The sequence below is a fragment of the Balaenoptera physalus genome (genome assembly GCF_965194825.1).
Source record: "Balaenoptera physalus genome assembly, chromosome: 4".
NCBI classification, from domain to species: Eukaryota; Metazoa; Chordata; class Mammalia; order Artiodactyla; family Balaenopteridae; genus Balaenoptera; species Balaenoptera physalus.
In genome coordinates, this window is record NC_138891.1 from 37,717,261 (window position 1) to 37,740,992 (window position 23,732).

A 23,732-nucleotide genomic window follows, 5' to 3' on the forward strand; every position below is an offset into this window, starting at 1 on the left:
AAAGAAAATATATTGAATTTTATGCAAAATAAAGTTTTCATAAACAGAGACAGTATAATGAGTTCACTTTGAATTCCCTTCGGCAGTTTGTGCCTCTTACTGCAATTTCCCTGTATAGGGATAAAATTCTCCCTCCTGTTAGGACAGTGAGTGCTACTGCATTTTCAGCACTAGGAGGGGTGGAGGAGTTGACCTTGAGCTGGATCACCACTTGCAGTCATCCACTACTGAGATCAGTACTAATCCACACAGGTCTGGGCTGTTGGAACTATTCAGGTAAGGAGGCTTGTGGGGGAACGAGGTCAGGGAGCAGACGTGAAGACCAAAACACTATTATTATTTATTAGACGTCTTTCTAATAAAACTCCAAAAAGTTAAGAACGGGGTTGTAAAGTAAAATCATTTGTAAATTGTTGTGAAATGTATTATTCTGCCTAAAAATATATTTCTTTAAATGTATAATTTAAAAAAAATTTTCTTTGAAGTGTAGTTGATTTACAATATTGTGTTAGTTTCAGGTGTACAGCAAAGTGATTCAGTTATATGCATAGAATATATATAAAATATATATAAAAGAATATCTATATCTATTCTTTTTCAGATTCTTTTCTATTATAGGTTATTACAAGACATTGAATGTAGTTCCCTGTGCTGCTGTATACTAAATCGTTGTTGTTTATCTGTTTTCTATAGAGTAATGTGTATATTTTAATCCCATACTCCTGATTTATCCCTCCCCCACCTTTCCGCTTTGGTAACCGTAAGTGTGTTTTCTGTGTCTGTGAGTCTGTTTCTGTTTTGTAAGTAAGTTCCTTTGTATTATTTTCTAGATTCCACATATAAGTGCTATAAAGACAATAGTGTCTTTCTATTTTTTTTTTTTTGGCACTGAAATAATCAACAATACCAAAAGCCCAGTGCCAGGATTATAAGATTAAGTACTCCAAGGACACATTTATCATGCCACAGGGCACTAGGGTACTCTGGCATGGTATCTGGTCTTTCAAAACCCATCTAGCAGGAGCTGGTGTACAGGACTAAAGCAGGTCACTGGAAAGGGAGGGAGACCAGACACAAAAGAAGCTGAAGGCTGGTCCCTGACCTCTAGGATTGAGTAATTAATGCCCTTCCTGAACTGTGCCTCTCCCACCGTCCCCCTTGAGGAGTCAAGGAAATTGATTAGAGAGCAACATGGCCCTGGGAGGTAACAGACCCAGGGCCAAATCTCAGCCTTGCCACTTGCCAGCTCTGTGACTTTGCAAAGATGAACCTTTTGAGCTCCAGTTTCCTTACCTGAAAAAGGTGGGATCCACAGTGGCCACCACAGGATGCCTGGGAGCGTCAAGTCAAATAGGGAAGTTCATTCAGGAAATGTTAGTTCCTTCCCCCTCCCTTGCCCCACCCTCCCCCATTCTGTGTCTCTGCTCAAATACCCCTAGCAGGTCAGTACTCTCTTCTTCCTCTAGAGATTGTCTTGTCTTGCCTGCTGACACTGTTGTTTCACTTCCTGAGACGTGATTCTATTTAGAGAAAAATAAGATACCTCAGACTAGGGTCTACGATAACTTTTGGAAAATTACAGAAATGCAATTTGAAACGGGGGTATTCAGGGTAGATTTTTCCCATGAGAAAAAGAAACCAGGGAAACTAGTGTTTAAATTAATTGCAATGCTAATCAATTTTAGTAAAACCCAATTAAATCTGCCCCTCAGTTTTCACAGTATTTTGCATATGATAAATACTCAGCATAACCAATAGGTGTTGAAATAAATTATAATGGTCATTCTAACTCTGCATGCAACATAAGCAGAGCCAAAGCCAATTTTCCTCATAAAAACTATTCTTTATAACCAGAAGGCAATGAAACAAAAAAAATGGTGAATCTTTAAATCTTTGCCTCTTAGAGAATACTTGAAATGGTTTCAAACTCATTTGATTGCAGCAAACTCTTGGTAAAACCTTGTGATTGTTTCATTTTTTCATTCATTAAATAAATATTCATCAACTGTCTACACCAGACCAGGCACAGGGTTTAAGATGAATTACTTGCAGCATCTCTGTCCTGGAGGACCTCACTGGTCTCTGGCAAACGAGTTATTATAATAACAAAATATGAAAGGAGACATTATAGACTGGATACAACATACAGTTCTTCCCTCTCAAGTTTTACCTCTCTTGCGAGTCTTCAGCTACTGGAGGGCAGCACACGCCAGACACGTCATGAGCATTTAATACGTGCTTGTAGGCTGAAAGCATATTAGCAGAAAGGGTAAAAATTTTTTTAACCTAGTGGTAAGACGGGAATAAAGACACAGACCTACTAGAGAATGGACTTGAGGGTATGGGGAGGGGGAAGGGTAAGCTGTGACAAAGTGAGAGAGTGGCACGGACATATATACACTACCAAACGTAAAATAGATAGCTACTGGGAAGCAGCCGCATAGCACAGGGAGATCAGCTCAGTGCTTTGTGATCACCTAGAGGGGTGGGATAGGGAGGGTGGGAGGGAGGGAGATGCAAGAGGGAAGAGATATGGGAACATACGTATATGTATAACTGATTCACTTTGTTATAAAGCAGAAACTAACACACCATTGTAAAGCAATTAAACTCCAATAAAGATGTTAAAAAAAAAAAATTATAAAGGGCAGCAGGTGACCAGTTAGTATCTTCCTAACTTGGAAAACACAGGCAGCCCTGAGCTTCTAGGCTAAACACAAGACTTCAAGGTAGCTGAGTAGCAGAAACTGTCTCCTTTTGTTATTTCAACCCAACAGAACAGGGCAAATCCACAAAGCAATTTTATCTACTGAAAAACAATTACAGCTGGGTGGGGGAAGAATGTCACAAAAGCCTTGGAAATTTCCTGAGAGCCAGGGTATATGAAACCTGGGCAGATTTAATCGCCCTTGCTGCAGCCAGTCCTTAAATGGAGAACTTAATCTCATTTTTATTTTTCATAAAGAATAATTTGGAGAGGCTTCAGGAAGTAAGAGGCAAAGCCCCTCCAAGTTCAAGGGAGAGCTTGGCAGTTCAAGGGTAAAAGGAAGAAGAAATGTAAAATGAAGGTTACAAAAGCTGAAGTGCTTTTAAATCTTTATATCCTATAAATCCACCCTTTTTTTTTTTTTAATTTTTTTTTCTTTTAATTAATTATTTTATTTTTGGCTGCATTGGGTCTTCGTTTCTGTGCGAGGGCTTTTTCGACTTGCAGCGTGCAGGGGCCACTCTTCATCGCGGTGCGCGGGCCTCTCAGTGTCGCGGCCTCTCCTGTTGCGGAGCACAGGCTCCAGACGCGCAGGCTCAGCAGCTGTGGCTCACGGGCCTAGTTGCTCCGCGGCATGTGGGATCCTCCCAGACCAGGGCTCGAACCCGTGTCCCCTGCATTGGCAGGCAGATTCTCAACCACTGCGCCACCAGGGAAGCCCCCACCCTTTTAATGAAATGTAAAGTGTAAAATAATTGTCAGTTACAGAATAACAAAAGAATTTATGTTAAAAAAAAACCCACTAAGTTTTTAAGGTAAGCTCTGTTGTCAGGTTGTGTGATAAAGATAATTTATTCCTACCTTGTCTATGTCTCTCTGAGACTGTGTGTATGGCCACAGTAAGAGGAATGTCAAAGATCTAAATATGAGGCCCTTCATGGTCAGTAGGCCTGGAGCAAATGACCTTTCCAGCCCCGACTGTGATAGGCCTTGGCAAACTAAAACAAAAGGGGTTGAACTCACCTCAGGTATTGATCAGAGGAGGGCTCTTAAAGGCTTCTGTCTGTACAGGCCAGACAAGGGATGGGCTCCCCGGCTGCGTCTGTCCTATGTGAAAATGGGATGTGTCATTGAAGATCCAGGAGAAGGAAGCAGTGAAGAGGAGCCAAATGGCCTGGGGTAGACTCTTGGCACTGCCTTCACTGGACAAGTCGCTCAACCTCGCTGTACTTCAGTTTCTTCAACTGTAAAATGAGGGTGATAATGGTAGCTACCTTACTGAGCTGTTGTGAACATTGAATGACTTAGGTCTTAAATATCACTCACCAATAGGCAGTAACCAGATGCCTACCAGCTGTGTGGCCTTAGGAAACTCATTTAACCTCTCTGGGCTTTGGTTTCTCAAAGAAGGCAGTTGGATGAGAACCTATGTCTCCATCTTTGAGAACCTTCTTGTTCTTCAACTCTTTGATTTTGTGACCCTGCTGTGAACATGCTGCCTTAAAGTAGGAAGAGAAATAAAGGGATGGAGAGGAGTGAAAGACTAACTTCTGTTTCCTCTCCTCACTCATTTTGGCCATGAATTCCTGAGTTACTTCAGCGTTTGAACCTCATCCTGAGGACATTTTATAATACTTGCCTTGGGAAGCTTGATTTGTTCATGACAGTTTGCAAATAGCAAATATTTATTTGTCAAACATCATTTTTTAGAAGGTACACCAATAAGGAGGTTTAATTCCTAGTACTAGATAGTTCCAGTCCAAAAGCTTTATGTGGGAAAATTACAGCAGAAATGTCAGCCTTTCTGGTCCATTGGGTAGAGAACTTAAAGCAGGACTCCATTGGCCGCAGCCCTCAGCATCACTGAGTCCTGGGAGCCAGTCCCTTTGCCTTTCCCACTAGAGATGGGCGGCAGAGCACAGTGGTGAGTGGCACAAACTTCAGCTACATTGAGACAGATGTGGGGACCACACCCTGCTCGGCCATTAACAATACCTACTTCGGTAAGTTGTTGTAAAGATTAGATTTTTTAAAAAATGTAGGTTAAGTGCTTAACATGATGTTCAAAGTGAGTACTCAGTAAAAGTGAGCTCTCATGATAGGCCACATAAATTTAAAATGTTAAACCAGTGTCATTCCTGTGATATAAATATACAAGGGCTATATTCAACATGTAAGTCTCCCTTACTTCTCCCTTTGTTGACCATTGCACTGATATAGTTTAATTTAGTTTTGTGTTTAGAGTAGGTTAAGACAAAATAATAATAAAGTAACAATATCTTGGGACTTCCCTGGTGGTCCAGTGTTTAAAACTCTGTGCTTCCAATGCAGGGGGCGCAGGTTTGATCCCTGGTCGAGGAACTAAGATCCCACATGCCACGCAAAAAAAAAAAAAAAAAAGTAGCAATGTCTTGCATTAGACACTTACCCTTTACAAAGCAATATTGCATGTGTTATCTCCTATATTCCACAACCCAGATTTCTTCAAACATGAAAATTAACTCTAGTTTCACAGGGCTGATGAACAGCAGAATGGGGACTAAAATGCTGTTTGCCTGGCTCTCTGTTCCTTGCAGAAGCCACAACTTTCCTTTGTTGAGTTTACAAAGCCCACCCATATGCAGCCCTATGATCGAAGCTGGGCTGGTGTTATTCCCTCTATTTGTTAGGTGAGGACATTGACATTCCAAGAAGTTCAATGACTTTATGAATGTCCCATGGCCAGTGAGAGGCAGAGATAAGACCAGGCTTGTTTGTTGTCTAGTGATACAAACTGAAATATAAATAAGCAAATCAAAACAACATAAGGTGTTATAACTATTTTTTAAATGAATTATAAGGCATTATGGGATCCCAGAGGCCAAAGAAAATAACTGTGTGTGTGCAGTACCTTTGCAGGTATGTGTCGTCCAGGGAAGGATTCCTAGAAGAAGTAATGCTTGAATTGATATTTAAAGGAAGAATAAGCAGCAAAGTAGGTACTTGAAGGAAAAGGAGGTAGTGGGGAAACCATGTGCAAAAGGACAGAAGTTCAAAATAACTTTGTCAGGATGGCAGGAAATTCTCTATGCCTTGCGTTCAGTGTCTTACATGTTGGGGATGTTTTCATTTATGCTTTTCACAGTTCTTTATTGACATCTACTATGTGTGGGGCTCTGTAAGCTTGAGGTCCCTGTAACCTGTTCAACAGAGTATTCACAGGCAATTGGAAATGCCCACATGGAACTCAGGTATCCTGTGAACAATAACAGGAGGCACTGGAGTGGATGAAGTCACACGCAGGAGGAGAGAGCAGTGAGAGAAGGGAGGAGAGATGAGGACCAGCTCTGGAGTCCGATGTGAAGCAGGGGGCAGAAGATGAAAGGTAGAGAAGATTAGAAAACAAAGGTCAAAGACTGCAGAGGACAATAAGGAAGGAGAGGATGAAAAATACGGGCAAGGTCAACACTATAACATTCCCTAGAGGAGATAAAGAAGCTGAGGACGGAAAGGCAACCACAGGAAAGGACTGTTAAGAGGTCACCTCTGGTTTTAATGAGCACAGTTTTAATGACATGCTGGGGAAGGAGGCTAGACAGTTGTTGGCTGATGAGTAATGAGAGGTAAATAAGGGAAGAGTCTGAGATCAGATGACCTTGGTAAGCTACTTGGGAAGAAAAGGGAGGCTCTGGGATAGCCAAGGCAATGGGAGAGCTCAGAACACAACTGAGGGTTTTTCTGGTTTTTTTTAAGCATGTAAGAGACTTGAGGAAAACACAAGGCACTGAAGATGAGAGAGGAGATAACGATAGAATAAGGACCCAAGGAGATAGGAGGAGATGTGATCAAGCACACTGGTGGATAGAAGGAAGGACACTTACTCCCCGGATAGGGGTAGGTCTCTTGTTTTGTTGCAAATAACAACAGGAACAGAAATTAATCACTGGTTTGCAGAATGAAGGTTTGAGGGTGAGGATGTTCTTGAGGAAAGCCAGGGTGCTGTTGGCAGAAAAGTAGCAAAGGGTGTTGGGTCAGAAAAATAAATAAATATTAACAAAAACAAAGCCCCAGAAAACTAGGTGTCTGCTACCGCTTGTGACCAGGAGGTGAGGATACTTTGGAGGAGGGGACACTGAGGAAGTCCAGGTAAACGGCCTCTGTTTCATGTGCGAGGCAGGAGGCCTGACTTGGCAATGCTGTACAGGCTTTGCAGCGGCCTCCGTGGACCCCAGCACTCCCACCCACCCACATCCCCCTCTTCCCCTTTCCTCAGGAGTGAGGGGGAATGAAAGTTGATGAGGTGAACTAATACCGAATGAAAGAAGAAATGCCTATCCTGAGTTGGAAAGAGGTCCCATGCAGAGGTGGAAATACCTGTGGGTGTGATGGGGGGTGCGGGGGAGAAAATACAAGCCATGCCAACGAGGGAAAATAGCTTTTCAAGTTCATTACTTAGGGGGAGAGAAAAAAGGCCCAGTAAAGATTGCAGAAGAACAAGCTAAGCTCATGGAAAGTGCTGAGAAAAGCTGGTTTATTCTCGGTGCGTCTCCCTATTTTTATAACTTACCTCAACTCTTCTTCAGACAGGAATGGTGGGTCCCAATAATGTTGGGTGGTGAGAGACACCGTCAGTGTAGATAAGCACGGGGAAGTCTCCAGGGAGGTGCTATGGAAGGTGCTGGGGAGCGTGGGTAGTTAGCCTGCCTGGCTTTCTGAGCAAGGAGGATTAATGTGCGTGTGGACATGCAGAGAGGCTTTATCTTCAGAACAGATTTCAGAAATGAAAAAGCAAACAAAGCTGATTATGAGGAAAATGGATTTGCTGGAACCAAATTGTAGGAACAGACCGGGGGCAGAAGTAATGGTTACAAGCTCTCCAAAGTCTGAATGCCCCAGAGCTCAGACGTGGAGACTGTGTATGTTTGGGTCTGCCAACTAGGGCACCTCCGTGGTCCCGGAACAAATCGGGGAGGAATGAGGAACAGGAGCCATTGTTCTGAGGAGCTGCCCCACCCTTAGAGTCCGCACAGAAAGAAGGCAGACACCTGCCTCCAGCCCGGATTTGGAGGAGGCTCCCGGCCTTGCTCACCCCAGAATTCTGCCCCTAGAATTTGGGCATTGAACTATGGATGTTTGGATGTCTCCAGAAAACCTGCCCCTTCAGATTGGCCTGTCTATCTCCTCTCAACCCTTCTGAGCCAATTTCAACCCTGCCTCTTCCATGGACCCTTCTTCGGGCATCCATGTTCCAGGGCTCCCTCATCCCTTCTCAGAATTCCAATGGTGGATCCTTCATTTAACACTTAAATTGGGTCCTTCTTCACTGCTTTCCCTTCCTTGTGCATTTGCCTCATCTCCCCAGTGGGGCTGTAGAATCCTAGAGGGCAGGGTCCTTGACTGGTTCTTTTGGGGTCCCTAGAACCTAGCACAGTGCCTGGCAGGTCGCTGATGCTCAGAACATGTTTATTGGTTGGATGCTCCCTTGCCTTAAGGTGGCTCTGAGCTCAGGAACCAGGAGGGCCAAAAGACACGCCAGCCCCAACTGAAGCCAGGAGTAGAGGACCAAGGACAGAAGGAGAAGGACATAGGAGAGAGAAATATCCCCAACACCTGGAGGTGCCGTGGAGCCATCCCAGTCAAAGCCTGTCTCTTTGACAGTTGCTGCTGAAAGTCCCCAGAGCTGTGGGAGGTCCTTGCCTTCAAGGATCACGCTTCCTGTGGGATTTCCAGTCATCCACTCGCTAGGAGAGATTCGAGGAGGGCTTGCTGATTCATTTGTTTTAACTTCTCTGAGAATTATTCCATGTGAGCATTCCCTGGCAGCGCTGTGAAGGCAGGTGGCCCTCCTCCTGGGAGAAGCTGGGTTCCTGTTCACTTCTGAGCTGGGTTCTAGAGTTCCCCCCATCAGTTCTGTGAGCTACCCCCATTCATTCATTCATTCATTCATTGGGCAAATATTCCCCAGACCCCTCTTACATCTGCTCCAGGCACTGGGGATAGAGCAAAAGCAAAATCCAGCAAAAATCCTTGCCCTCGAAGAGCTTACATTTTAGTTGGGGGAAACAGATTATAAAGAAGATGAGAAATGTGTACTGTTAGGTGGAGGTAAGTGCATAAAAATAAAAGAAGGGAGATGGATGAGGGCATTTGTGTGGGAACTGTATTTTTTTAACAAGGCGGTCAGGGAAGTCACCCTTGGGAAAGTGACACATGAGCTGAAGGAGGTGGGGAAGTCAGCCCTGTGATAGTCTGGGGAAGTGTCCAGAGCAGGAGTGTGTCCCAGCATGTTAAGGAAAAGCAAGGGGTCGGGTGGTGACCACAGAGGGAACCAGTGGAGATTACAGAGGAGGTCAGAGAGGCAGTGGAGGCCAGGTCCTGGAGAGCTCTGTATGCTTTGCATGGTGGGAGATGGAAATTCACCAGAAGTTTCGGAGCACAGCAGCAATGAGCTCTGACCTGTGTTTTAACAATATTCCTCTGGCCACCAAGTAAGAGAAAGGTCAGAGGCAAGGAGACTGTTGTGAGGCTCTTGCAATGATCTGGGAGAGAGATGGTGGCAATGGAGGTGGTGAGAAATGAGTCAGGTCCAGATATATATATATTTTTTCAGATATATTTTGAAGGAAGAACAGGCAGAATTTACTTCCCGATGGGTTGGGTATGGGTGTGAGATGAAGAGAGGAATGAGAACTGATGCCGTCTTAGTCTTTTCAAGCTGCTGTAACAAAATACCACAGACTGGGTGACTTATAAACAAAATTTAGTTCTCTTAGTTCTGGAGGCTGAAGTCTAAGATCCTGGCACCAGCATGGTCAGGTGAGGACTCCCTTCTAAGTTGCAGATTTTTGTTGTGTCCTCACATGGTGGAATGGGGCAAGGCAGCTCTCGGGGGTTTCTCTTATAAGGGTATCCATCTCATTAGGTCATGACAACCTTCATGACTTAATGACCTCCCAAAGGCCCCACCTCCAAACACCATCACCTTGGATTTCAACATACAGATTTGGCAGTTGGGGTTTGGGTGGGGCACAAACATTCAGATTATGACAGTTGCCAATGTTTTAGCCTGAAGGACTGGAAGGATATGGTTGCTCCAAATTTTTGCAGCAGGTTCCATTTCCTACAGCTTGTGTTTCTAGACATGGGGGTTGCCATTGCAAGCATGTCAGCCGCTGGATAGGTAGCTTTCTGCTTCCTGACACCTTCCCATCAGCTGAGATCTGTAAACACATTTGGTCCTTCTCCAGCACCTTTCTCTCTATCCTCCATTGCCAAGGAAGAGAACAAAAACCAAGGTGACCAACATGCAGCAGCTTTGTTTTCTCACCCAGCTTGGATTATAGAGAAATACTTGCCATCGTTCTCCTTCAGAGTTGCTTGATTTGATTTATGAATCATGTATTCTGTACATGGCCAATATTTATCTTTGCAAGTGATGTGCGTTCTTTTTGGTACTGAGGATTCATCTGGGAAACCCTGAAGGATATTTTGAATCCTTTTGATTTAGATTTAAGAAAAGTAAGGCCTAACTCTCACAACAGCACAACTAGTTCACAGAAAAGCAGAATTAGATCCCAGTCTCCAGGTCAAAAAAAAAAAAAAAATCCTGGTGCACTTACTATATGAAATCATTGCTAAATTGAGTGATATCGGGGATGAGATGTAAATTCAAAGGTGAATAACATACAACCTTAGAGAGATTGGAATCTATGGAGGAAGGTGAAATAACCTTCTCCTTTTCCTTCCTTCCTCCTTTCCTCCTTACTTCCAGAAAGATGTATTCAATGTCAAACGTTACAGGAATTATGCAAGATGCTAGAGAGACAAACACACCAAATAGACCTGGTCCCTCCTCTTGAAGGGCACTCTGCTGAGGGAGACATTGGCCTCCAAGTTAACTTATAAAAGGAAGTGGAAAAAATCTGTTTTAGAAGAAAGCTATAAACAAAGAGCCATTAGATTCTAGAGAAAGGAGTATTTAAAAAATTTTTTTTATTGAAATATAGTTGATTTACAATATTGTGTGAGTTTCAGGTATACAGCATAGTGATTTGTTTTTTTTGCAGATATATTTGATTATAGGTTATTGCAAGGTATTAGATATAATTCCCTGTGCTATCCAGTAAATCCTTGTTGCTTATCTATTTCATGCATAATATTGTGTATCTGATAATGCCATACTCCTAATTTGTCCCTCCCCCTCCTCCCTTTCCCCTTTGGTAACCATAAGTCTGTTTTCTATGTCTCTGAGTCTGTTTCTGTTTAGTATATAGATTCATTTGTATTATTTTTTAGATTTCACATATAAGTGAGATCATATAGTATTTGTCTTTCTCTGTGTGACTTACTTCATTAAGTATGATATCCTCTAGGTCCAGCCATGTTGCTGAAAATGACAACATATTATTCTTTTTTATGGCTGGGTAGTATTCCACTGTATATACCACATTTTCTTTACTATTCATCTATTGATGGGCACTTGGGTAGCTTCCATGTCTTGGCTATTGTAAACAGTGTTGCTATGAACATTGGGGTGCATGTGTCTTGAGAAAGGAGTATTTAATACTGAGTTTTGGGACTAGGAAACTTTGCAGAGAAGTGGCAATACTTGAGCTGGTTAGTTAAAGAATGGAAATTTCAGCAAAAGAGAGTGGAATATTTCAGACTGAGGGAACAGTGAGAGCTGCCATAGCAGGTGGCAGTTTTAGAGAACAGCTCTGAGCTGACACTTGAGGGGGTTTCAGGAGGAGATGAGGAGGTGGGTCAGAAAAGGGAGTGAAACCTCCCTTGTGGAGAGAACAAGCATGTTCACTTACTGCTAAAGTGGGAGTGTGGTCCTCACAGGCTGGCGTTCTTATGTGGTGCCCTCCAAGGAGACACATAGGCAGGGAGGAGCTTGTGGCAGAGCTCCCTCCTGGACTTTTCAGGGAAATGTACGGAACATCTCATCTAACTAAATCAGTGCACACAGAGAGAGAAGGCAATTACCAGCTAGGCCAGAAACACAGTGAGGAAAGGACCTGGTTTGGGGAAGGGGAGGAGCTTCAGTCGGCAGGACACACAGGGAAGTGGACCAGACAGACTCTTCTACCTCATTCCTCCCTGCTCACCCCAGTATCCTCTTGCCTCTGGAAAAGAGGGGGCCTGGGTAAAATTGGGAGGGCCCATCAACTCATCTGACATGTGAGGAAGTACCCAAGATTCCAAAAACTGCCCATTAGTCTCACACAGACGCTCAATATTTCATGAAAGATTTAATCCTTTAGCTGAAAAAATATATATATAAAATGCAAACTCTTTTGAGGAAGCAGTGCAGCTTGAAAGAGCACTGGATCAAGAGTCCAGAAACCTGACCTCATTTGACTCTTCACCTAAGTAGATCACCTCATCTGTAGTTTCCCGACAGGCTGCCCCTTCTAAAATCCTGGAGAGTCTTTAAATCTACCTTGATTCCCAGGTTTCACTCAGATCCACTGAATCAGAAGCCCCAGAAGCTGAATTCAGTACCTGCATTGTATAGGCTTTTTGTGTACTCAGTGCTATTAACTGGCTATTTCCTGTCCAGCTCACTTCTGGGAACCAGGCAGAGTTGCATTCCGTGGCCCTCCTGCAGTTGTGGGGGGCTCTGTGACCAGTTCTGGCCACTGGTTGTGAGTGGAAGGGACCATTGTCTGCTCCCGGATGAGCACTGAACGGACAGAGTGAGATAGTCCCCCATTGCCTTTTCCTTCTGGCATGGGATCAGCCACTTTGGGGTCTCCGAGTTACCACAAGAAGCAGAGCACTCTGCCTGCCTGCAATAGATACGGATGGAGCCTGAGTGAAAAGTAACCCTTGTCATGATAAGCCACTGGAATGGGGAGCTTGCTGCTTAGCACAGCATAACCTGGTTCAGACCAACTGATAATCGTCCTCGAGTGATTCTTGTACAGCCAGCCTGACGCTGGACAGGCCTCGAAGAACCCCTGGCTAGGTGACCTTTCAGGTGCCTTCCAAATCTAAAGGTTTTTGGTTCTGGAAGCAGGTTATTAGCTATTAACCGCTGATAAGATGCTAACTGGCCATCAGATTGGTAAGGCGTTTCTGAGGTGTTTCTGCTGCAGAATGGGACGTGTGGGGAGATCAGACTGGTGAAGGGGGTATCTAGAGTAGGAGGTACAGCAGAGCTCTCAGAGAGCAGCTATAGGTGGGAGCAAGGCTGGACATATTCTCAAGACTCAGATCACCATTGGGCCGAGGGCCAACTCAGCAGCCAGGATTCCTGCCTTTACCATGTCAAATTTTCCTGGCATTAGAAATTTTAGAACGGGTTGATAATCTGCTTTTGCAGGGAGGCAGTTCATCATGGGTGAAGACAGTCCTTTAAATTCCATTGCCTGGAAACTCTTTTGTGAGTTTGAGGCCTAATCTCCTTAGCACCAGAATTTGGGTCACCTCAGCCCAGTTTTAGGGTGAACAATCATCCTGGTGTTCCCAGAACTATCCTGGTTTTAGCATTGAAAGTCCCATGTCCAGGGAACTCCTCACTTCTGGGCAGACTGGGACAGCTGGTCACTGTACGGGCCTCGTTGTTTCTTTCTAATAATGTCACTACGAAGATAAACTCCCACCACCCCACCCCCAACCCACTCCGATCTCTGATCATTGACAAAGTTAGATTTCAGGATCTTTCCATGTGCTGTAGCTCAAGTCAGGAAAAAATAAACCCTCAACAGCTTCTGTTCTACAGAAAGAGGTTTACAGATTTCAATATGCCAGCTAAAAAGAAAAAAATATTCTCAGCTTGAGTCTTGTGCCAGCTTGATAGGCAATGGCAGAGATGGGTGGTTTCCAACGGAGTTTTTCGCCCCTGAGCTGGTTTTGAACCTCACAGCTCTGCCACTTGACGGCATCCAGGTTTCCAGACACTGGCAGGGATGCCACAGTCTGTCACCATCAGGGCTGCTATGAATTTTCCTATTCTGACAACTAGACAAGATGTCTTTTGAAGGGTGTTTAGTACTTGGATGGTTTGTTTTCAAGAGAGATGAACCCCAGAGTAGATTTGCTTCAGAAAATATGAAATGTTGGAGACTGGTCGGCATCCTACTTGAAGAGTCTGCTTGAAGAGTTAGTTACACAGTTAGATGCTTTTCGTTCCTCAGTTAAATCAATGCACTGACCTTTTGCTGAAAAAGGTATAAGAACTGAAGGGGAGATGTTGGGAAATGACTGAAACCCTGAATGGTTAAAGCTGTTACAGCATTTGCTTCACCTCTGGCTTATACAAGGCATTATGAAGTGACTAAGGAGATTATATTGAACTTTAAGAAGATACCTCAGAAGCAAACTATTTGCCTGAATGTCCTTCTCCTCTGCAGCCCAATAGAAAAAAGAGGGATACAAGGAAAGGCCAGATGCCTCCAGCTTTATCACCCTTCTCCCCCCTTTAATTCTCAGAGGTACTGGGTCCAGACCAGAGGTTGTTGCAGAAACGGTTTGCCCCTGGAACAATGCGCAAAGGGAAATAGAGTGCTGAAGGAAATATCTGCTTCCAGGGAGACAAAATTGGGAAGAAATGAGAACGTGAGATGTCAACCACAGTGAGTGGAAAGATAAGGAGAGGAAGTGAGGACGTTCTGGGGGCAGAGGCACTGGGTGCCAGGCAATGCAGTTTATGAAATGTTAGGACAGGCTTCTTATTTCATATATTCACTCTGGCACAGGAGCAACGAACGATACCAAAAATTCTACCCTTTCTTCTTTTAGATTAAGTTCAGTCCTCCTCAGAAAACTTCTATTGTTTTGAACTGTCCCTTCTACTGGGATAAACGTGTGCATATGAGTGGGTTGATCACATAGGTTTTGTTCTGCTGGCAGTAGAGCAGGGGCAGGGGAAACCAGAAGGCCAAAAGGTATAGGAACAAACATTGTGAGATGCAACAAACATTATTTGCCCTACTTCAGCACTTTTCCAGTAGCTGACCCTGTGGGGAGGATAAGAAAAGAAGAAAGCCAAAAGTTGTTTGGACTGGGCTTTTCCTCCTCACCAGCCTCCTCGTGAATTTAATCTCAGTAAGATTTGTGGCAGTAGATCTCGCCTTCATGTCTTTCATTTCTACAAGACTTTTCCTTTTGACACCAAGGTGCCAGTCAGCCTCCTCCGTGGATTTCTAAGTCATGGGCTTTGAGGGAGACACCAATGTATGAGGAACATGTGGCCGGAGGAAGCTCAGTGATGGGAAAGAAGCGTAAGAAAGATGTGGCCCTGGGAATCTCATCTGGTTCCGATAGGCCATGTCACTCACTCGGACCACATGGATTCCAGTACTTTCAAGATCTTTAAGTCTGACTCTAGAAAAAGGAGCGTATCAGAGAAAGAACAAGTTTGCATTCTCCTTTAGACAAAAGAAGGATCTGGCTGAATGGAGGAAAAAGAAAAACTTTTAAACTGAAGACATAGATATTGTCTAAAATAAATATTGATCATTTTAATGCATTTTTCAAAAGAGCATGTTTTAAAAATTGATTCAAAGTTAGATAAAAAGTCAGATATGACACAGCTACCTAATGTGAGAGAAATGAATGCAAAAATAAATTATAGTAAAGGAAATTTTTACAGAATATTACTTCAGATAAGACCAGCAAATGAAGTTTAATTTATATAATAATTTTAATAACAAAGTAAATACTTGAAATTTTTCAGAATGTTAGAACCTTTCAGAAGTTTATTCTCATAAGTAATGATTTCCATATAATGACTAGCTAATTAAGTATATCTGTAAATTCAAGGGAACACTTTTATTTTGTGTATTTGTTTTATTCTGCAGATTGGGATTTGAATTTTTTTAAGTAGTTTTTCTGGTTGTAAAATTATTAAAGATTTTATCACCTCTTTAGGCCTCTAAGAAGAAACCTAAAGAGGTGATATGGCCCTTGCTACTTCCTCCAAGCTTCCAAGCAGTGGGTAGTTCAAATGATTCAACTATCATTGCCGATATCAATGTCAAATTGGACCCAATGTATGCATTAGACACAGAGCATTGGTTAAAGTCATCTCACCTCTGTGAGGAAGTCTATCAACTCCTTTACCAAACTGAGCTAAGTTCTTTTAAGACTCTTAAAGGATAGTGGCCACCACTATACTTAGAGCAAATGAGAGAGATCCCAAAGAAAGGATGAACCTTGGAGAACAAGAGTCAGGGCACAAAGCTTTGCTTCCCTTCCATTGTCAAGTCTCCACCTTTTGCTGACTTTGGAGGATCTGAGCTTGAATTTTTTCTGTCTTAAAGGGAGTCAGCATGCTACTCTACAATCTCCATGAAACTACAAATTCTTCCTAAAATTGAAAGGCTCTTATGTGCCAGTTAGGGTGCTGGGAGTGTGGGTGATTGGTACAGGGCTGAGGTCCCAGGGGTACAAAGCTGGTGGAGCTGGGTGAATACTGAAGCAGGCCAGGGCAGGAAAAGCCAGGGTATAAATCTAGGGATTGCCCAAGGCCAAGCCAGGGAAGATGAATGTTGTGATCTAATCCCAGGAAATAAACACAGAGCTAGAATGAGAGACAAGCCTAAAGGTTAAACCAGATAGGCTGGGGATGTAATGGAGACCAAGCGGCAAGTGATGCAGGGGGTCCAAGATGGCTCCATGTTCTCAACTGAAAACGTAGACTCCTGCCTTTTAATCCACTCTATGATGTTTTTACATTATCCAGTATCTTAAGGGATTTTTGATGGCTGTGTATATTCCATCACATGGCTGTAGTATAAAATCCTCAGTCATTTTCCTATTGTTAGATTACAGTGATTTTTAAGATTGATACTAATTTTTCATACAATTTAAAAGGAATATTACTAAACAAATCTGAATTTACCAATTTAGGAAGAAAAATGTAGATCTTCATTATTAACAATATAAATACATTTAAGAGGTAGGGGAAATCTGGAAGCCATTAGGATGATCAGCGTTTTAGACACCAAGTAACTCTGAACCCTGAAGAAGGTAGTGAATGAACAGGCAAAGTCTTGGAGATGTATGTAAGATACGGACTTTTTCTCTTTTTTTTAATCCAAAACACTGTAAATGGAAAAATGTCAGAGATTTTCTTTTTTAGTGAAGAATAAATAAAGTCAGGACTAAATTAGATGGTGAAGAAGAAGATTCACCTCAGATCTGTTATTGTATTTTTTAAAAACTTGCTCTAAATTCAGTTTCCATTTGTTAATTTTAAAAACCTTTGAGTGCTATTTATACCGAGTTTTGTTCTTGTAGACAAGGCATAAGTGATTTATGGCCAAAGGGCTGCTCTCTGCTGTCTGTGCTGGGGGAAGTCCAATAAATTCGGTCATGAAGCCCAAGGGAGGTAACTGCTTACCAGTTACCTGGTAACTGCTGATTGAAAGGCAGGTACGGTAACCAGTTCTAGGACCCTCCCTTGAAGCCAGCAAAAAGCAGAGGAAGATGGATCTTGTATCTGGAGTCAATCCCATCTAAAATTTTTTTGCTTCTGAAAATAAGATTCGAGCAAGGTCTTCAACAGGAACCAAGAGTGGAATTGAGTTCAGAGTTCCTAGAAGATTGGGAGGATGCAGAGAAGTTCAGCACTGGGGCTGTGAGAACCCTTTCACAGGGCAAAGAGCAGTATGGCCAGGACGTCCTGCTTCTCCCAGCCTGGTTCCGACATCATGCCTTAGATGTCCTAAATAACAGTCCAACACCAGGGTTCCCAATACTTTGTGACTCTGAGCTGATTCTCTTCAGTCTGCCCTCTTGGTCAGTCCTAGTGGGGCCCCTAATCAAGATAGCATCTCTGTAGTGCAGGATGAGTTACACATTTGAGCAAGCAGCCATGGGAATGATTATGCCCATCCACATTCTTCCCAGCAGAGCCCCAGGACATGCTGGAATATCTGGAATCCTGTGGGCAGTTCCTCTTGCAGCTCCCACCATTTCCAGTATCTGCTCACAGCTGGCCTGCAAATCCCTTGACAACTTCACAGGGTTGAGGACTTGGTATCCAAGCTCTTTGTATACCAGCCTCTGGCTTTGACAAGTCTGTCCTCTCACATCAGGGGCGTTTGATGATTAAAGAATCTTAACTCTACTTGGCAGGTGAGAGAGAGTGGGACTGATCTGATGGGGGTGTTCTGGCAGGTTCCCTTCCCAGGTGCCCCAGATGTTTCATTGCAGCCTGCATTTCCACAACAACAAGCCTAGTAAATCAAATGTGAAGGTATATGATCTGATACGATAACAAAGTAACAGGGGCCTGAATGTGCTGCAGCCCACTCGGGGTGAGCTAGGTCTTTGTGAATTCCCCCTGAGCGCTCTTCACTCGGCTCAGAAAGTTCCCCTGTTCTCTCCTGTACCTGGACGCAAGCAAGTACAGTCAGCCAGGCCAGCAAGAAAAGGGGCCAGTCCAACCCTCTCACAGCTTTTCTCTCTGCAGAGCTTGCTGGTAGTGCTAGCTCCAGAAGCTCCTCACCTTCCCATGACCTTGGCTCCTTTTGCTTCCTTGCCCATCCTACCCTCACCCCAACAAAGAGTCAATTACAGGAACAGGCAAGTCTGAATCTCCCTGCTATTGCTGCCTCTGTAACCCCTGCCATCCCTATGTTCTTATGACTGCATGGCCCCCTCCCCAGATCCTAGGTACAGGAAGACATCTGTTTATTGCAGTGGTTCTCAAAATGTAGTCCCTCACCTGCAGCACCCATTGTCATCTGGGAACTTGTGAGAAAGACAAATTCTTAGGCCCCAAGCCAGACCTCCCAAATGAGAAATACTGGGATTGGGGCCCAGCATTCTATATCTAGCAAGACTACCAGGTGATTCTGATACATGCCAAAGTTTGATAATTCGCATTTCTAACAATTTCCCAGGTAATGCTGATGCTGTTGATTGGAAGGCCACACACTGAGCACCACTGTTCGTGGGCTTGGAGAAATTATTCTCTACTAGGGTTTGCCAAAGGAGAGCCATGGTCCAAATCCAGCCCGCTGTCTGTTTTGTAAATAAAGTTTTATTGGAACATGGCCACACCCATTAATTTACATATTGTCTCTGGATGTTCTCATACTACAGTGGCAGAATTGAATAGTTGCAACAGAGACGATATGGCTAGCAAAGCTGAAAATATTTACAGATAAATGTGGTTGACCCCTGCTCTACACAGACATATCCTCTTTGGCACAGACTATGTGGATCCTTTCCAAATGGAGTTTAGGCAAAGACAATAATAATAATAACTCAGCGGGGAACCAGACACTTGCATATTGCTTCTGTCTAGAAATGAAAGGGCTTTCTTCAAACCCATGAAAGTAGCTGTAGCTGAGATCAGAAGTCTCTGGTAGAGGCTGTCACTGGCAATGTGACTGGGGCTACCTCAGCACTGGGGGCTGGACCAGTAGCAGAATTTGCAGGTGCATGTGAATGGAGAGGCAGAAGTGCTGGGCTGTCAGTTATGTACCGAAGAAGCTAATTCTTAGTAGTATACTCATTCCTTGACTTAAAAAAAAAAAACAACTGTACAGATTTTTTAAGGCAGCATACTCATTGCTCTTTCAGATCAACATGTCGAAAAACCGAAAGATTTTAAATGAAAGGCATATTTGATTAGTTTGGACTCTTTTTAAAAAGCAGTAATTGAATTCTTTCCCCTAGCAGCTAAGAAACCCCATTTTTCTCTGTTGACTCTCTCTTCAGTGATTAAAAATGCTTTCCCCACACTTCCCAGTTGCAAGCTTTTCCAGAACATGAGCAATCTGTAAATGTCTAAAGCTGGAGAATATCATTAGGTCAGGCTTCCAATTTAGATGTGTGGTTCTGTCTCTGATATTCATGGGGAGGGAGGGTATCCTCTGCTTTGAAAAGAGGGTATTTTCACTTTTTCTTAAGAAGTACAGGAAGTGGGAATAGCCATTCTGAGACAGCAATCTCTGAAGTTCAAGAAGGCAATCTGGTAGAGTAGCAAGAAATAGCTGCTGGAATTTGGCTGGAATTTTTGGATACCCAGATTGAAATCTCAGTCCTTTTATTTCTCTATTACTGTGGCCTTGGGCAAGTTGCTTAATCTTTGCCTCTCTGAACCTGTTTCGTCATCTATAAAATAAGGATAATCACATCTAGATCAAAGATTAACTTAAACTTGATGTGATAGGTCCCTAACATGGTATGGGGGCCCTCAATCAAAGTTATCTGCATTTGTTCCTCTGGCCTGTTGGTAGAAATTTTCTTTTTCTGTTTTAGAATTTCTTTGCTTTGTAATTTCAGAAAATTTAGCAGAACTGAAAAAAGAGAGGTGAGGTTCTTTGGAAACAAATTGTGCTGCTTTAGGAGAGCTAAAAGAACATCTCTAATGTGAGGAAAGTGATCCTTTTATTCATCTCTCCTGAGTAGCCGCCTTTGAAATTGCTTAGTCCTGGGTTAAACATCTCTCCAAGATGCTGGAGGAGGAATTCCTGGCTGAGGAGAAGGATTCGAGGCACATCCTAACTAACACCTGTGGCGGGGGAGAAACTATGTGTATAGATAATTCTAACAGAATTATCAAAGATAAGATCTAACAGCTCCACAAAGATAATAATTACGAATATCTCAGCCTCTGTAGTTTACAGATACCCAATAACTTATGGATCCATTAAGAGGAGAATCTTTGTGATCTCCAGAAATAAAAATACCTCGTCAACAGGTGTTTGGTTATTAACGGCTCTGTGTGTTATTAAATTATTTATTAATTTAACTAATAAATTAATTAGAGAAAAGGACTGCCGTGTTCTTGCTATTCAACATGAATTCTCATTCAAGGCAAAATTCACATTCACTTCCTCAGAGAGGACTTTCCATCCACCAGTCTGAAGTGACCTCTCTCCAGCCACACTCTTACCCCTAGCCATGTCACTATATCATTATTTGAAATGGTATGGTTTATTTATCTGATTACTTGTTTTTTGCTGGTCTCTCCAACCAGAATGAAAAATGCCTTGGCCTTATTCATTGCTGCATCCTCAGGGCTCAGAGTAGTATCTGACAGGTACTCAATAAACAAGTATTTGATGAAGGACTTGATTTCTCCCCAGAACAGTTTTTAAAAATCTGGCTAGAATTCGAGTTCCACCGTAAAAGGGAGCTTTCAAACTTAAGTGATTTAGTAGTCTCTCGTTTTAGAAAGAATTTCTTCTATTTTGGGGTTTGTGGTTATCATTCATTGGCTCATTTCTGATCCTTATGCCTTTTATTTCTAGTCTTACTGTACAGGTTCAGTCAATACAATATTGAATATAATCATAATAATGGGCATCTTTTGCTTATTTCTGATCTCGAAGGGAAAGCTTTCAACATTTCCCAATAAGTATGGTATTTGCTATAGGATGCTCATTATCAAGTTAGGAAAGTTCTCTTCAATTCCTGATTTGCTAAGTTATTTTTTTAATCATGTATGGATGATAAACAAATATTTTTGCTGTACCTATTAGAATGGTTATAGGGTTTTTCTCTTATATTATCAAATGTTAAACAATCCTTACATTCCTGATGTGAATTCAACTGGGTCATGATACATTATCCTTTCCATATTTTGCTGGGCTTAATTTGCTAATATTTTGCTTAGGATCTTGGCATCTATGTTTATGAGTGGGATTAACCAGTAATTTTCCTTTCTTGTAATGTCCTTTGTCCAGTATAGATATCAAGGTTATGTTGGCCTCATAGATAAAGTAGGAATATTCCTTCTTTTTCTAATTTCTGGAAGTTTGTGTAGGATGTGTGTTATTTCTCCCTGCAATATTTGATAGAGTTCACTAATGAAGCCATCTAGGCCTTGAGTTTTCCTGTGCTTCTCAGGTGTTAGGAAAGCAGCAGATCTTATTAATCCAGTTTTAGGGCTTGACAGGATGAAAAGTTGGACTGCAGTCCCTTCAATGACCAGTCTACTTCCAATTCAGTCTAACTTCTGGGGTTTAGCTATTTAGGGTCCCAAAGTAAAGTGTAGGGATTTTATCAAGCCCCCTACCATCATCCAGGCCCAGGAAGGATGTACAAAGTGCTGTTCAGCTCATCAGCCTTTTCCTTTGATAATCAGCGGAAGAACCTGGTGGCAAGGCAGCCCCTAAATCCAAGCTTATTGCTTGGGTTTCCAGCTTCTCCCAGATCTTGGTTCGATGGTGCTCCACTGTCCTGTTACTTTTCTAGTGTCTTCAAACATATGTACTTTTATTCTGTCCAGCTTTTTTATTCTCTTCAGTTGGATAGCTTTTCTGAACTACATAGTCCACTATTACCAGATAGTTGTTTGGTTGTTCCTTCCTCAAACAAAAAAGCAGACTAGAATCTGGACACCCAAGTGAAGTCTTTCTAAATAATAACTTGTGGTGGTCCTGGTGGTCCACATACCTATTCCTAATATGCTGCCTTTGCCCAAAAACTCTTTGGATTTCCTCATCAGCATCATCTTCAGGGCCAGGCTTGATCCACACCCCCTTATGCACATCAGTTCAAAAAGTATTCCTGAATTCTTACTGGTACCAGATGCCCTGTAGGTACTAAGAATACAGAGCAGAATAACAGGGGTCACAGTCTACTGCAGAGACAGGCATCAAGACAGAAACATTACAGCAAAATGTAGGTACTATTACAGACAGGAACCAAGGTTATTTGCACAGAGAGGACAGACAGCATACTGATACTGCCTGAGGAGCTAGTTAATAGGTTATATTCTAGTCTGGGCTCTAAAGGAAGAGCAGAAGTTCAACAGTAGAGAAGAGGAGGAATTGTCACTCCAGGGAGAGGACAAAGAGTGCAAAGAGGAAACAGGGACAAGTTGAGAGGCCACCAGGCACACCGTGAAGAAAGTGACACCCTGTGTGAGGATATTGGCTCTGATAGCACTTCCCTGGTCATTTTACTTAACCTTCTAAGTCTCACTTCCCACTTCTGTAAAATAAGGATAACAATCGTTTCTACCTCATCAGACAGTTTAATTAAATGGGATTTTGCCTGTAAAGGGCATGAAACAATACTTAATACATAACAAGCACTCATTAATTATTACAGTATATGATGTAGGGGAAGGGGATGGTAAGGGATAGGAAAAACAGACTTTGTTGTCATTAATTTCAGCTGGCTATTAAAGAAAAGAAAACACTATTGGGAATATTCAGAGAGTTATGTTAGAGTTGGAAAAACATGGAAAGGAGTTAGAGGATCCCCCCCAAAGAGCTCTAGGACCAGCTTGCATGAGGCAGGATTATAGGAATTAGTGTTTAGATTCCCAAGGACATGGCTCTGAAGGAGATGGCACTTATCTGGATGAACAAGGCTGAACTTATTTTACTTATTTATTTATACATTTGTATTAAATATTTTTTTAACTCAATATATCAAAAGTATTATTTCAACATGTAAATGATACACATTATTAAGGACATACTATATATACTTCTTTGCAATTTGATATGTATTTATCATTTTGGGGTAGCCACATTTCAAGTGGCTTGGCGGGTGGCTATCATATTGGATTTCTCAGGTCTTGATGATACCTAGGATTTTTATTGCCTATTTTCCAATTAACCAATTTAAAACCATGCTGTTGCTTTATCTTAAGCTAGAATGATGGTGAAAGTGTAAGCTTATGCTGTGTATAGCATTGTGTAGGCAACTTTATAGTATCTTTCCACCAGTACAACCTTTGCTAGCTTGGTGATGGTCAGTGATGGTTCTCTCAGGGGCCCTACAGTTACTTCAAAGTACAATAGGTCATCTCTCTGGTGTGTTTGTGCCCTAGGCACATCCCCTTCCTCAGAGCAACCCCACCTGTGCCTCTCCACTTCTGTACCTTCACTGCCTCTTTATCTCTCTGGAGATGTCTCCCCCAGCCCCCAGCCCATGGCTGCTCAAATCCCACCTTACTGCCAAGCCACACCTCTTCTGTGGACCCCTCCTCTTACTAATCCAGTCTCCACTACCTTCCTCACGGCTGCAGCAACCACACTGCACAACTAAGCATTTTACTCCTTCCCTCTTTGCTTTTCTGTACTTACTCTTCCAAGTCACCATTCATGTCTGTCAACCC

The 23,732-nt window shown here is 42.7% G+C and overlaps 1 protein-coding gene across 5 annotated transcripts in view; it reads left to right on the top strand.

The window, feature by feature from the left end:
* The window catches only part of KCNAB1 (potassium voltage-gated channel subfamily A regulatory beta subunit 1), a 417,300-nt gene that overhangs the window by 234,453 nt on the left and 159,115 nt on the right, over nt 1-23,732 (top strand). The window contains exon 1 of one of the 5 annotated variants that reach the window (XM_082459592.1): nt 209-276. The exons of 3 other annotated variants lie outside the window; for them this stretch is intronic. Coding sequence is in view for 1 of the 2 variants with exons in the window: in XM_082459588.1 (XP_082315714.1) it covers nt 13,910-14,268 (359 nt within the window). In the remaining variant the exon portion in view is untranslated. Of the gene's footprint in view, nt 1-208; nt 277-3,476; nt 14,269-23,732 lie in introns of those variants that run through there. One more of the 5 variants, XM_082459588.1, reaches the window with a different exon arrangement.